The sequence below is a fragment of the Seriola aureovittata genome, chromosome 3, assembly GCF_021018895.1.
Source record: "Seriola aureovittata isolate HTS-2021-v1 ecotype China chromosome 3, ASM2101889v1, whole genome shotgun sequence".
Taxonomy (NCBI): Eukaryota; Metazoa; Chordata; class Actinopteri; order Carangiformes; family Carangidae; genus Seriola; species Seriola aureovittata.
Genome location: NC_079366.1, coordinates 10159155 through 10175263, shown reverse-complemented (window position 1 = coordinate 10175263; position 16109 = coordinate 10159155). Strand labels below are relative to the sequence as shown.

General features: G+C 40.3%; 1 protein-coding gene across 3 annotated transcripts in view; it reads right to left on the bottom strand.

Annotated features, from left to right (window-relative positions):
- gcgrb (glucagon receptor b) overlaps window positions 1–16109 on the bottom strand; it is a 47633-nt gene that overhangs the window by 6640 nt on the left and 24884 nt on the right. For 2 of the 3 annotated variants that reach the window (XM_056372976.1, XM_056372977.1), the window contains exons 2-10: window positions 9166–9307; window positions 8866–8962; window positions 8652–8759; window positions 5646–5734; window positions 5170–5276; window positions 4370–4526; window positions 3110–3269; window positions 1281–1341; window positions 922–991 (exon numbers count right to left, since the gene is read on the bottom strand). In XM_056372976.1, coding sequence (XP_056228951.1) covers window positions 922–991; window positions 1281–1341; window positions 3110–3269; window positions 4370–4526; window positions 5170–5276; window positions 5646–5734; window positions 8652–8759; window positions 8866–8962; window positions 9166–9219 — 903 coding nt within the window. In that variant the 5' untranslated portion in view covers window positions 9220–9307. Of the gene's footprint in view, window positions 1–921; window positions 992–1280; window positions 1342–3109; window positions 3270–4369; window positions 4527–5169; window positions 5277–5645; window positions 5735–6982; window positions 7197–8651; window positions 8760–8865; window positions 8963–9165; window positions 9308–16109 lie in introns of those variants that run through there. The other variant, XM_056372978.1, reaches the window with a different exon arrangement.

Here is a 16109-nt window from a genome sequence, read left to right as displayed (position 1 = left end):
GAGAAATTAAAAAATAGCATATAAAATAGGTAATTTTTCATTGCATTGTCATTATCAAGGTAAAAGTTTGAAATAGTGATATTTATTTGAAGTGATATTGCCCAGCTCTAACTGAGGCAGAATAAAATTATGAATAATTTAATATGATATTATTGCACAGAGGCTGTAGTAAAAGTCATTTGACACTGCCTCCTCCCCATGAGACTTGTTGAAGAGTGAATTGACTTTTACCACATAACATCATCGTTAGAAGCTACACTTGAGAGCACAGAGTGGCATTCAGTCAACAGTTTTAGCGAGGAGAGATGTTCAAGAATGAATGTCAGGAATTTGTGAAATTTGTGAAACATTCAGAACAGCAGGTGAATGATGTTTTTCCTCCAACTTCTCTTCCAAGAACTGCCTGATCTATATTCTCTCAAACACAAGCATCTGTCACATTAAGGCGTCTCTATTCAGAAAACTACTTCGCCAAGACACAGTTGGTGAATGTCAGCTGCTGTGTGTGCTTGTGTGTGTGTGTTTGTCTAGGTATTACTCATGTTGTGGGGACCTAATCTATACAGGGTCATTATGGGGACTTGTCTTCTTTATGGAGACAAAAGGCAAGTTTCCATAATGTAAATCATTATTTCAATTTAAGGTGAAGACATGGTTTAAGGTTAGAGTAAGTTGGGGCTAGACAGGAAATTAATGTGAGTAAAAATAATGTCCTCCTTGGTGTGTGTGTGTGTGTGTGTGTGTGTGTGTGTGTGTGTGTGTGTGTGTGTGTGTGTGTGTGTGTGTGTGTGTGTGTGTGTGTGTGTGTGTGTGTGTGTGTGTGTGTGTAGCTCAGCAAACTATGGACTTGAACTTATTTCATCATGTTCAATTGTAAAATGTCAGACAGGCAATATAAGGACAAGAGACAGATGATCTTACCAGATAAGCAAACAGTATAGGACAACGAATGATCCACCAATATCCCATGTTAATATTCCTCTCCCAGCACCTACACATGCACACACACACACACACACACACACACACACACACACACACACACAAACACACACACATTTTACATTATAACTTATTGCTGTTATCATTACGATACTGAGCTTCTCGCTGTATCCAAACAGTTGCCACATATTCACACAGTAGAACATGAACAGAGTTAAAGAAATCAAAGGGAAAGGCCATTGAAAACTACAGCCGTCTCTCTCTTCACAGACAGAAGATGTTACATGTACACTGCCTTTCATTTGATGTGATGATATTATGAAATCGATTAAACTTACTCCTCGTTCTCATACAGATACTTCACAGTGATCCACGGCAACACGAATATGAGCGGCGCACCTGAGAATGGCAGAGGTAAAATGAGAAAGAGAACAGACTTTTGATGAGTTAACAAACAGAGGAGAACTTCGTAACACATACAGTTGTTGAGTTTCCAGATTAGTCATGACATCATAGATTATCACTGTGCCCGGGCTATATCTTCTATATATACGTATATATAACAAATTAGAGTTTGTGCTATATTTATTCTTTAACCCAGTTATCATGATGCAATGATTTTATCATCATTACAATCATTACCCATGCATTAAACATTGTTTTCTTACAATCATGAGTTTAAAATCTCATTATATTAAGACAAATATTTATATATTCTCATCTTATCCAATGTAGACTTGAAAGGTCTTTTAAAAATATAATATAAGGCCATTTCTGCCTGTATTCAAATTTGATTAAAGTAACATCTCATCTGATCATAAGCCTGCCCTCTCTGTCGGAGAGTGTCTGCCCTGTCAGGCTACAATGACTCACTGACATCAGCCGGACAATCCAGTTAATATTGTGGCGAGACCATGATTTCTTATCAGTGAGGATTTTCATAATCATGGGAAAACCAATGTTTGAAACCTCAAGATAATTATACAGTTAAGTTGTTATCTCAGAATAGCAGGCTGAAAAGTTATTATGTGCATCATAAAGTCACTATACATTTTAAGATGATAAGAAAATTAAGAGGTGACCTCAGCAGGTGTGAAATGATAAACCGCAGCTGCACTGGCCTTATGAATGTTTTCGTAAAAATAAGTTATTAAAACAGTAACATAATGACTGATTCACTCTCACTGTCTGAAGATTATGAGTGTCCAGCAATTTTAAACATCAAAGTCGGTTTACAGGTGTCGTGGAGTACAAAAGGGAGAAAGTCTGAGTAAAGTCTCCAGAGGGAGCTGCACAAAGTTTAATAGACTACAAGTTAGAAGATGGAAAATATCTGACGGTGTGGAGTAAGAAAGAACTATTGACTTTCTAACTACTGAATTGACATGTTGAATGCTGTTTAGACATGTGCGGGTTTAAAATGTTTATAATAATGAAAAAAAGATTATCATTAACTCTATAAAATTGGTGAAGCCAGATTCAATTTTGGATTCCCTCAGATGAACAATCATGCATTACTGAAGAAGACTCTGAGATACAACTGAAAGCTCAGAAAATCACCAACGTGGTGCTTTGAGCTGAGATTATTTTGTAACATATGTATTTGTGTCTTGTACAGTGAATTTTAATACTAACAATGACCCCTAAAAGCTACTTCCCTGGAAATAAGGGAAAATGTTCTCTGACATCGTGTCCAACCATTTGCATCGCGTCTCTAACCATTGTTTATTTTGCACTTAGATTCAGAGGTGCCATAACAGACATTTCAGATAATTATAATGACCTATCACTCAATATGTGCATATGCTAAACAGTGACCACTGATCTATCTTTCTCTTCTACCGTCTACTCACCTTCTGTTGTCATTTCAGAGCCCGTCGTGCCACACCTGCCCCCTAGATGTCCTCAGAGAAGTGAATTACCTGACTCATCTTGATAACATTCACCTACACAGCTGCTCTGTATTTGCTCTATATTTGGTCTATTTACATACCTGTTAACCATTCCTGTTCCTGTCTGACTTCCTGCTGCTGATGACTGTTCCTGTTAATGACTGTCTGACAGAAGCTGGTCACTAGTCTACACTTGATCTACCTAAATGATGTAACCACAGCACCCACAGTCAGCTTGTGGCCTTCAGTCATTGAGGTAGAGCGTTGGTTCTTACCCCAGCCGATGGCCAGGTAAATGTAGAAGTACTTCTTCTCGCTGAACACTGTGATGACTAGCAGGCTGTGCAGGTAGATGCCCTCCACCAGCAGCCAATAATTGTTGGCCATCACGCTGTACTGCATCATCACCATGGCACCACGACACCACGTCACAGCCTGACGCACAGACAGGACACAAACATGAAGACAAGGTGACATCTTCTCTGCTAGTAGCAACTGTCACTTTCAGTCAGAGCTCCTTAACAATCAGGGCTGACAAATATTCTGCTCCAGCTTAGTTAAAATAACACTGAATCACACTGAAGCTCAATACAATGTATATAAAACAAATACAAATCATTGCTTTCAATAGCAGTCCATAGTACAAGGATTGCTGTCCTCCACATGAACTGTTCAATTCTCTCATCCACATACATTTTCCCCTTTGCCCACTATCCTTCACAACATGTAACGTTACAACATAACTGTAAATACATTTCCAATGTCTCTTGCACCTCACCACAAAAACTACCAATCACATTTACAGTACATTTTTAATTGCTCATTGCATAAACTTAATGTGTATTGATGCAGACACAATGTCACTTTGTTCCATTTTATATGAGATATATGTTTATTCTAATGCAAATGTTTTGCAGCGTTGCAAGAAAGGTGCAAGTGGAACTGGAAGAAGATGCCTGAATAAACTTTTAATGACACAGTATTTGACTGTCATCTCTAGCAAATTACACTTGGTTAAAACACCCAAGACAACATTTCACTTACTTCCTCAATAAATAGTATTGGAAAAATACCTCCTTCTTGTTATCAAAGATTTGATGTGTCTAGACACACCCAATCAATACTTAATCAGTAGCTTATTAAGTTATAAAACCTTTGTGATGGTTGAAGGCTTTTAAAACCTATGTTGAATTGCTGCATTGTCCAAAACGGAGTTGTATAAGTCATATGCTACTAAATAAATATAAACACTAATATATGAGTGGTATGTATAAGTATCTGTGTATATCTGGTGCAACCCTCTGTCTTTTGATTGTCAACTGCATGCACTATTCTGCCTTTGCAATTTATGTTCAATAGCAAAGGTGTGAAATTCCATGCAGTGGATGGGCTCTACAAGTTTGCGTCTCATCTCATAAGTAGTCGCTATGACATTTTTATTAAAATTCGGTTTAGATTCTGTTAAATTTCTGTCATCCAAAGAGGATCCACGTGAAGAACACAACTCATAGCAGATGTGGTGTGTTTGCTCTGACCGGCATGTTGACCCAGGCTTGTGTCTGCGTGTCGCTGCTGCTCCTGGGGTCCAGTGTGAGGGTCAGCAGGGCGTCTTTTACCAGGATGGACACAGCTCTCAGGATGAAGGAGGCAAACAGGTTCATGTGGATGTTGTTCCTCATGCAGTGGAGCTTCCTGGTGCGGAGGGAGTCACAGTGTGTGATGACTTTTCACTTTGATATGTTGCATTCACTACTCTGAATGCAAACCGAAATAATTATTCCAATCCTTCTTTGAATCCCCTTCTGTCCCTCAGTTCGTGCTGTCCACTTTGGTCTTTCTACGTTTCCTTCCTTCCTTCCTTCCTTCCATCCTCTCTAGTTTTTCCTGACTTTTTTTCCTTCCTTAGTTCCTTTTCCACCTTTCATTCATTGTTTTATTTGTCCTTCTTTTGTTCTGGCAGGTCTTATTTCCTTCCATTCTCCCTCCTTTATTTGTCCCCAAGTTAGTTTCTCTCTTTCTTAACCCCCTCTTTCCTGACTTCCTTCTATCTTTTTCCCATTGTTTTCCCCATTCCTTCCCTCTCCCTCTTCCTTCCATTCTTCCTTACTTTAACTTTCCTGTTCTCTGTTATTATTTCCTTCTGTCATTTGCTTCGTTCCCTTTCTGTCCTTCTTTCATTTCTTCTTTCCTCGGTTACCTCTTTCTATTTTCTCATTGTTCAATACCCCCTTTATTGATTCCTTCTGTTCCTTTTTTCTTTCTTTTTTCCTTTCATTCATCTACCTGTTTCTTCCTCCCCTCACCTTCCCTTCGTTACTCTTCGCACTTGTTCTACCTGAAGGTGATGAGGATTCCCAGTGCCAGTAGCAGAGCTCCCAGGGAGAGCGAGTAGCCCACTGTGTACATGATCCGTAACTGACTGAGGATGCGTCCATACTGCTGCTGCAGAGCCAACAGAGAGACTGTCGGTTACTTCCGTGCATTGCTTTCACCCACGCACACACACACACGCACACACACACACACACACACACACACACACACACACACACACACACACACACACACACATACACACGCACACACACACACAGTGTAAAAACGATCATAAAGAGCATTTGAACAGATGGGAGGACTTTCACACACTGAATCATTTCAGATTGTGTCAAGTTTAAGTGTCCATTCAGTCATAGTCACAGTATTGCTGAACCATCTGCCACTGCAAACAGATTCTCACATAGTCACAGTTACTTGCAGTTTCACACACAGACATGCTCACACACACAAACACGCTGTGCTGTATACACACACCTCACCAGGGTCGTCCTCACATTCGCTGGTGTTCTTTTGTGCCCACTGACCATCTTCTTTGCAGACTCTGTAGACCAGACCCTGCTGAACTGTGCACACATGAGAATGAGATACACATGAGACATGAGAATTCATTTTTGAATTGCATGTGTACCCTTTCCCATCCCAGTAACATTGTTTTAAAAATAAATATGTTACTGGATCTGGATATTTTATTGCATCTGTGTGCTGCCTCATATGCAGATTTACATATATTTAATTCCCATATGTGAAATATATGCACACATGAAGTAAAAACATATAAGTACAGTGCTGTATATATTGAAAGTATTAGATATTGGAACAGTTTCACATATTGACATATAGGTCTCTATGCCTGTATGCTTGTATTGCAGACATATGTTACATAAACATATCTATCCCAAAGCCTGTCAGTATATGTTGATATTATATATGTTAATGTAAAAGATAGACGTATATATTAAATATCATATAAATTAATTAGACATTGATAAGAAAAACATATTTAAACAGAGAATTTGTATATTGTTTTTACATGTTTTTATTAATGTTATACCATATAAAACAATTTAATAAATGTAATCTTATAATGGGTATTTCATATATATTATAAACTTATATCTTCACATAATATATCATATATGTCACCTTATTAGTGACTTAATATAGGAATGTATATGTCATGTATTACATTTCTGTATGGGGCAGATAAAACTGACCCATTTAAAATTCTAAAAATACAGGACTTTTTTTTAAATAAATCTCAAAGATTGCACGTAGAAATTTCTTTACACACACTGAGAAAGAGAGACCTCAGTGAAGCTGCCAGTCCACAGGAAATAACAGTGACATGCTCCACTTCACACCTATTCAGAGCCGCCAAACCACCTGGAGCAAACCTGAACATGAAAATAAACTCTCTCCACAGAAAGAGCAGCAGACCAAACCTGGACCCTACATGCTATGAACCAACAGTGCTAAATGTTTGAGATACAGGCCTTACACACAAGAGGCAAAATGAGTAAAAAAGCTCTAGAGGACAGGTGAGCTGCTCCCTGAGACACACACCGCTGTCAGGTTGATAGTAGAGTGATAGCTGACTAATATTTGGCCTTCACAATTAATGCCTAATCCTCTTTCTGCAAACACAGCACACTCTATTCAATACGACATTCATCCCACGTTCTTTCATCCCACTGACTGAAAAGGAGAGATGATGCGACTGTGTTGCCATTGCAAAGCATTTTGCATTCACTCCACAGGATGAATTTAAAGAAGAATGCTTTAAAGAGCTCTTCCTCTGAAGTTTTACTCACACATCTTGTCGCGGGATGAGCGAGGTAGCCTTGTAGTTTTTAAACAAACTGACGTCAGCTCCTCAGTTGAACAAGTGGGACAATGCCTGGGTTCGAAAAACTCTCAAATCCAATACTTCTCGTGCAGGTTTGTTGAAGAGGAGCTCATGTCTGAAAAAGGACATATTTCCTGTGCACGTGTTCATGCTTTCTTAAATTCAAGATATCATTTTAGACGTTTTGAAAGTTATGTTTGAAAATGTGGTGAGTGGAAACAACCTCCAACATCATAAACTCATCGGTCAACACATGAGGACAGTGTTTTGTTTTCAAGGCCACGAAGAGAATCTGCAAAATGCAATCAAAGAAAATCTTTCTAAGGTGACAATGGCCCGTTAAAAGAGCATAACAATAAATGTGAGCATATAACTGAAAAACGAGATGTAGTATTGCCTCCAATCTGAGCAGCTACTCAGCCGACAGCTTTGGGAATCACCAAACAGCTGAATTCTCTGATGAAATACATTTAAAGCTACAGAATTTAACTTTTCTCTAATATTTGAGCTCCAAAAGGTGAAAGGTGTCAAAGGCGTCTGTGACCCAGACCACTGAACAGCGTGGCATCATTGATCTATATTGATTGGTGCAACTTCAAGTGTTAGTATATGTTGCATAATTATGCAATCTAAGAGCCACAGTATTCATCTCTCTCTCTCTCCTTAAGCAGATATATATATGTATATATATATATCTGCTTATATATACAGTGCTGTGAAAAAGTATTTGCCCCCTTTTGTTTTTGTTTTTTGTCACACTTAAATGTTTCAGATCATCAAACAAATTTCAATATCAGACAAATATAACCTGAGAAAATACAAAATGCAGTTTTTAAATGATGATTTCATTTATTAAGGGAAAAAAAGCTATCCAAACCAACCTGACCCTATGTGAAAAAGTAATTGCCCCCCCTTGTTAAATCATGAATTAACTGTGACTAACCACATTTCTTGGAAAGCTGAGTTCAATTTCACTAGCTCCACCCAGGCCTGGTTACTGCCAGACCTAAATAGAACCTGTCTGAAGACATGAAGTGAGCTAAAAGATCTCAAAAAGCAACACACCAAGCCCCGATCCAAAGAAATTCAAGGACAGATGAGAAACAAAGTCATTGACATCTATCAGTCTGGAAAGGGTTACAAAGCCATTTCTAAGGCTTTGGGACTCCAGCGAACCACAGTGAGAGCCATTATCCACAAATGGAGAAAACATGGAACAGTGGTGAACCTTCCCAGGAATGGCCGGCCGACCAAAATTACTCTAAGAGCGCATCGACAACTCATCCAGGAGGTCACAAAAGAACCCAGAACAACATCTAAAGCACTGCAGGCCTCACTTGCCTCAGTTAAGGTCAGTGTTCATGATTCAACAATAAGAAAGAGATTGGGGAAAAATGGCATCCATGGGAGAGTTCCAAGGCGAAAACCACTGCTGACCAAAAAGAACACAAAGGCCCGTCTCACATTTGCCATAAAACATCTTGATGATCCCCAAGAATTAAAATGTGATGAACTGAAACATGTAAGTGTGACAAAAAAGCAAAAATAAAAAATCTGTAAGGGGGCAAATACTTTTTCACAGCACTGTATATACACAACTACCCCGCCCATACTGAACGCACACACGTACAGACCTTTCCGGTACCACGGCAGGAACCATGGGCAGGAGACGTTGACAGTGGTTCCTGGGAGTCCATCAGGCCAGCAGGCGTACAGATCAAAGGTCCTGTTACACACCAGCCCTGCAGTGGAGAGCAGCTCTAAGAAATCTGTGCAGGTAGGTCAGGCTTATTCTCCTGCATGCATCTCATTATGACTGGGGCTCATGCTGGGAGGAGAGGGGCTCACCTGTGGTGGGGGGCGTGGCGTTGAGGTAGTCCAGGCACTGGTTCTTGTAGTTGCTCCACTGCTCCTTCACAAGCTCTAGGGAGTTAGTAGAGGAGACCTGCAGGAAGATGAAACTTCCTGAAGACTTCATGTCAAGGTGCAGCTATGCTAACACAGCCTTTCCTCATCATCCAGCTCTTGCTTTGGGTTTGTAGACTGTCAGTAAAAGTCAGCGGTACCGCAGGGAGCGTGTAATGAATAAAAATGCACATCTCAGTCTGTGTGTGGGTGTGTGAAACAGAGTCAGGCTGAGAGTCGTACCTTGGTGCAGCTGCAGAGCATGAGCAAGGCCAAGAGGAGACACACCTGGGACATCCCACTGATGCTGGGAGGATGGGGATCGGTGGGGACCAGAGCTCAGAGGAGGCCCAACACATGAGGCAGCCCTGTCTCACCGTGTGGCCTACACACACAAACACACACAAACACACACACATAATACGGAGAAGCTTGTTAGCGTATAGTGTAATACAGTGTGTGTATGTGTGTGTGTGTACATGTGTTGGGGATTGGTCTGAAGTGGAAGTGAAAAAGAGATGGAGTGAAATAATGAAGATATCCAGAATCAATGAAGAGAAAACAACAGTAATATACTGACAGCTCCTCTTTCTCACGCACAGCACACATGTGCTTACACACATATCACAGCTGTCAGATGAAAGCCACGGACCTCCACACCTGACCAAACACGAACTAACACCCATATTTTTAAGCTTGTCTGCTGTTCATGTGAAAGTTGATCTCATTGGTTTCATAAAATTCCTTATTCTATAGATAAACACAAAATATGTGTGTTTCTTTCTCTCTGCATTTGTTGCATGATTAACCCACAAAAGCATCACTCATCGGAGCTCAAACATATGTGTGGATGAGGAGATTAGACCGTGGGGGGAAGTGGGTCAGAGAATGGCATGGTGCCTTCAAGGCAAACAGAGATTTCCCCTGAGGAACAGACTCCTGCCATCCTGCTTGTATGTGTGCGTTTTAGCGTCTGTTGAATTAAATCTACGACATCATTTTTTAATATATATATATATATATATATATATATATATATATATATAGCTGGAAATGTTTGTATGAGTGAGTCATTTTTATGTTCGGAGCTTTTCCTGTGGCGTCATCTTCACCCACGCAGTTGGAGAACAAAACGAAATCTGAAACGTTTCTGCAAAAAACACCTTGACCGTGGAAACATTTTTGGCTAAAACGTTTCAAATTCCATTCTGTTCCAGTCTCTGTGCTTCTTGTTGAAGAGCCTCCCCACTCGTGCGTATGTGTGTGTTTCTGCGTGTTTACAGATCTAACCCGAAAATCGATCCTCTGACATCCTATCACAGCACCTTCATTTTAAAAAGACGACACAACACATGGAACTGCTGCAGTGTTTTCTTCCTGCGACCTTTTATCGTGGGGTGTTACAGTGATAATCTTCCGCTTTACAACCACATGCAGCTCTTATCGCCAGAGCAACAAAGCCCAACAGACAGACAGTTGAAGGAATAATCTGAGATGTTACTGTGCTCCAGTTTATGATGAAATCCATATCCAATCCGAATATAAGGATGGGTCCTTATCAACCCTAGAAGGCGTTCAGTAGTGATTTCAGTTTGATTTCAATCCTGCTTCCCTGTCTATTCTATATTTTTCTTAGTGTCAGAAATTCAAATAAAAAGCCAGTGAGCCACACTGTCACATGGGAGACACGTACCTTCATTACCATGAACATGGGCGCTGCGGTTTATTTAGAGTCAGATCCCACACACACAACATCCTGCTGCTGTAATTGCTCACTGTAGCACCAAATGTGTATTAATCCACCACTGAAAGTAATTTCTAATAAATGAACTATTTTAGTCTTGTTTACTCCTTAAAAATAAATGATTAGCTCTTCAGTAGGAACTAATGGACTTGGGCGAGTGCCACCACCAGGCTGTCAGAAGGTGTTGCGAGATGGCTCATTGTTATCATTGGCCTTTGTTTGGATTTTCATGGCATTTTCAAAACAGTAATGTTCAGTTCACTTCATACCAATCCCCATATATACAGTATGTATTAGCTGATAAGTGAATACAATGTAGGCCTATTTCAACCAATTAAAGAATCACTACAAGGTCTAATTATCACTCAATACATTATTTTATCACAATATATAAAATATGCAGCCTTATGAATGAAGTAATCAGTATTTTGGGGGTCAAGTGGATCTTTGTAATCGAAAGCTTGTGTAATTATTTTTTTATTTTTAATTAACCCCCCTCTGGTGGACACTCACATATAAAGATTTGATTTTCATGGGTAGCTGGGCATACAGTATGAGAGCAAGTGTGCATTTGTGTGTGTGTTTATGTGTGTGTGTGTGTGTGTGTGTGTGTGTGTGTGTGTGTGTGTGTGCGCGCGCACCACTGGGCTGCTAGCGCCTATGTGTCTGTTCTAATTTAACCACAATAGTGAGCAGAAGACAGAGTGCATAATCACAGGATTGTCTCCAACTCCAATAGCCTTATCGACCTCACGGGTAGACACACACACACACACACACACACACACACACACGCATACACACACACACACACACACACGCACACACACACACACACTTACACAGACACATGTTTACTTTTGTCCCTTTTGGGGAAATTACAGTGACTTGCAATCGTTTCCTGGACTTACCCATAACCATAACTACTGTTTATATTAACTGAACCAAAATCAGCTTTTTCCCAATTGAGGACACAACTTTTGTCCCCAATTGGACAAGCTGTCCTCAGTTATCTAGTTTGTAGTCTGAAATTTGTCATAAGTCAGACCCACATACACACACACACACACACACACACACACACACACACACACACACGCCAGAATGCTGTGGAACGAGGATATCCAAATGTGTTTTCCAGTCTGGTTAAATCTCTGCTTCCAGGGTCGTAGCACCTCAGGTTTAAGGCCACTAATTAAATCCTCCAATCCTCCAGTAAAATCCATCACTGTGGATGTTACACTAGGATGTAATCTTTGCACCTACAAAATGTCATCTTGTCTGGGACGGAAAAAAATCAGTCTTGTTGATGACGGTGCATTTTTGTTTTTTTTGTTTTTTTAGTTTTTTTTTTCATCTTTTGGTGAAAGTAAAAACATAAAAGTCCTCTAGACTGATGTTCGTGTTTTATCCAACACCCACGGTACAATACACATCTACAGTCCTAATGCTTTTCAGGCTCTGGTTTTAATGATGAATTACTTTCAAATGCCTTCATAGAAATTGTATGACTCACCCCTACTGCAGTTACCAGTAAGGCTTTCATTTTATTCTATCTTATGTTATTTTATTTTATTTCATTTTATTTTACTTTATCTTATCATACATTCACTCAAAGAAACCTCCTGTGAACTTCTGCTGTAGCTCAGTTCACTGCCATCCATCTTCTAAACAGCTGGGCTGGACCTATTCTACATGACAATTCATTGGAAAATAGCTCTGTGTCCCTGTTTGATACGTGTGTGTGTGTGTGTGTGTGTGTGTGTGTGTGCGTGCGTGTATGTGTTTTATTAAGGGGTGAGACAAAGCCAGAGAGGGACAGCGAGAAGATATCGGCACAGCCATGCTCACTGATTTGTATGGGCACAATCAGCCTGTGTGAGTCACAGCTTTTCCTACGGAGTATTCCTGAATAATGTGCTGTTCATATGAAGCCGCATCAAAACACATGACCGGCGGTTCCACACACGTCTGTGTTTGTGTGTGTGCGGTCAGTGTTGCAGCTACATCTCCTAAAGGACATTTGTTTAGCAGGCCGAGTATGGGCCATTATTTGCATTCTTCATTTGTCTTTCTCTTTCACACGCAAACACACACACACACTCACACATACAGTAGATCCCTTCTTTCTCAATAGGGAAAAGGGAAGGAAATTGAAAAAAATAATCTGTGGCTGCATTTTGCACATTTAGCTCATGACACAAATCATCAACAGATGAGGCCACGACAGCATCCTGCTCTCCTTCATCTACTGATGATTTAAACAACATTCCTGATAACGATATTTTATTATTTTGTTTCAGTCATCATCAAGTGCACAATATGTTTGTGCTGGGGACAGGAAGTGGAGTGGGAATGTATGACAGCAACTAATTTGAAAATCTAAGAAAAGCTACTTATCACACATCAGGGACATTGATCCCAAACGATCAAATGACTGAAAATTCAGTCTATCAGTAAAAACAGACCGCTCCACATTATCATTAAGGTCATGTTGTCTCATTGCTGTGCGTTTGTGTTTGTGGCATAGTGTTGTTGAATAATTGCATTACCCACCACGAGCACCTCCCAATTATGTTGTTTAAATCAATAAGCCTTCACTATGTGATGAGGAGCAGGCAATTAGGCAGAGTATAGAGAGAATGTAGGTGGTAACAGAGACAGGAGTGCAGTGGCTGTAATGGAGCTAAACAGAGCTGTAATTATGTTTTTTCTGCCTCAGTGAATGGCTCTGCCCCACTGACAGCCAACTGCTCCTAAGCTCATATATCATTTCTCTGCATGGTGTTTTCTTTCTTTATTTCTGCCCATTTTAAACTACATGTTAGTAAGATATGAAGCAAATTTTACAACAGCTTACAGCTTTGTTATTATTAACTTTTGTAACTATTAACTTTCGTCAAGCTATGAAAGTTTCAACTCTTATTTTGAAGGTGTAATCTTGAAAATAACTGGCAGATCAAATTATATTGATTGTTGGCAGTATATAGATAGATAAATAGATAGCTAGATAGATAGATAGATAGATTTTCAGGCTGCAGTGCTACACTCTGGATACTATCAGATAGATATATGTTTTTATTTTGTTGTTTTTTTCAGTAGTTCTTACAGTGAGTTCATATCTACAGTACCATATATCTTATTTCTCATTAAAGATTTATGAGCCCTCATTTGAAGAGTTACACCATTATTGACCAGGGGATGTTATAGTATCTAGCTATGCTGATAGCTTTGAAATATAGTATGTGCCACTCACTAAAGCACTGAAACATTACATTGCATTTTTTCCTGGTTATAAAATAATAATCCATACACCAGTTTTCATTAGAAGTATTTTCAACCAAAAAAACTGTCCCCATGAAAACTAATGACAGTATGGATTATCTGTGTAATGACAACACTCCTTCTGGAAAGATGTATTGCTGTTAAGTTTTAATGTAATTTTTCAACACTTCAAGCACCACAAAGAAATGAATTCACCTCCATTGTAATGAGGTAGCAGCAGACATTTCAAAAATCGGTATCTCAAGCCCTGAGGAAAAATAACTAAACTATCTGCATGTGTAGGTACCACTAGACTTTTTTTTTGTTGTTTGTTTCAACTGACGTTCAACTCTCATGCATGTCAGTGAAGCACATACACAAATCTGAATTACATCCTTCAGGGCCAATCATATTGCTTTCTTTTCAGATTGCTGTCCTCTTCAGTGACAGTGGCTGAAGCAAATCAGGTGCACTCGGCTGATGACAATCACAGGGGTGTGTGTCTGTGTGTGTGTGTGTGTGTGTGTACGGGTGTGTCTGTGTGTGTGCGTGTGCGGGTGTGTTTGTGTGTGTGTGCATTCAAGCGTGTAAGGCTGTGTGTTATGATCAACCGAGCTGGGTGATGGAGGTGACCCAGAATCTGCTCCTTCAGCAGAAGTTATGCCTCACAAACTGGGTAAGAGCCATCTTTTTTTCATTGTTTCATCTATCTCTCTCTGTCTGTCCCTCTCCCTCTCATCAGAGTTTCTCCTTGTCCTTACCCCCACTTTTCACAACTCTCCAACCACTCAGAAGCAAACTGGCTTGGAAAATGCCATCAGCCAAAGCTTTCAGAGAATCCTGCCTGGTCCCCTTTCTTATGACTTCTTTTGCCTTCTCGAGGGAGAATTGTTTATCTTGCTTCCTGTCTGAATTGGCTCATATGTGAGGACAGTGCAGTGGGGAACACACAGAGACAGCAGATGAGGATGTGACAGCAGCAGGGCTTCAGTCTTACCTCTTCTTAGACTGACCAGTATCTGATCAAAACACTTTCTAAAAGTTTCATTAGTCACATGCTGCTCCCGTATCCAAATGTCTCTTTACTCTGCAAACACATTACATTGTATTACTTTAGCGTTGTACTGAAGAACTCAGTGACCTGCACTGTTTTGTATGTCAGCCTATAAAAAGACCCATGGTGTCTGGCCATCATGCAAGAAATAAAGATGCGAAATAAAGTCAGCTCTTTTCCTCATGCCTCTCGCATTTAAATTGTGGAGATTTGGCTTCCAGCACTGATGAAAATTTCATGCTGAAATCATCACCACTGTCACTTAGAAGACATCTGGGTTGGAAAGAAGTGTGGGTACCACTGAGCCAAGGGCAGATGGTGCGAGCGGCCTTGAGCTCGTCATTAAGTTTGGAATAAGGTGGTATTTCGTGTATAATAATATGAAATCATGGCAACACTTTATCTGAAGGCAAGTGTCCAGAGGTGGGTGCGGATGAACCCAGCGGTGTCCAGATGAGCGTCGTAAAAGTTGTGTGTGAACGACGGAGAGAGAGGGAGATAAATAGAGAGGGGGAGCACAAGGGAAGAACGCTTGGCCAGTACATACCATTCTCAGTGTCCCATGGAGAATGCCAGGAGCCAGACCCTAAATCCTCAGCCCTGCGCTCCCTGGACTCCTCCATAAAAATGTTTTACTTATACCACAGATATCCTGCTCGCTATATATTCTCTCAGCCTCGCATGGCTCCCATACACACCCTCTCTCCCATGGAAACAAACAACACCGCCTTCCCCTGCCAACATGCACATATTCACACAAACACTACTTTCACAACCAAATGGATTAATAAGAAGAAAATATATGACCTCATGTAACTTAGTGTTGGTTTATGCATCTGGCTGAGATGGCGCCAGCATATGGCAAACAGACCACTTCCTCCCTTCCACCCTCCCCTTCTGACCAATCAGTTCCAGTTTGAAAAGCCAGAATAAAGCATTGGACGACATCACCAAGTAAAGCAATAGTTTGACATTTTTGGGAAATATCTATACCACTCTCATGTCTGTCCGCTAAATATGTAGCTGCAGCCAGCAGTCGGTTAGCTTGGTTTAGCATGAAGCTCTATCCAAAGGTAACTGAACCGATTAACCAGTACCTTTAAAGCTCACAGATGCCGAGGTTGA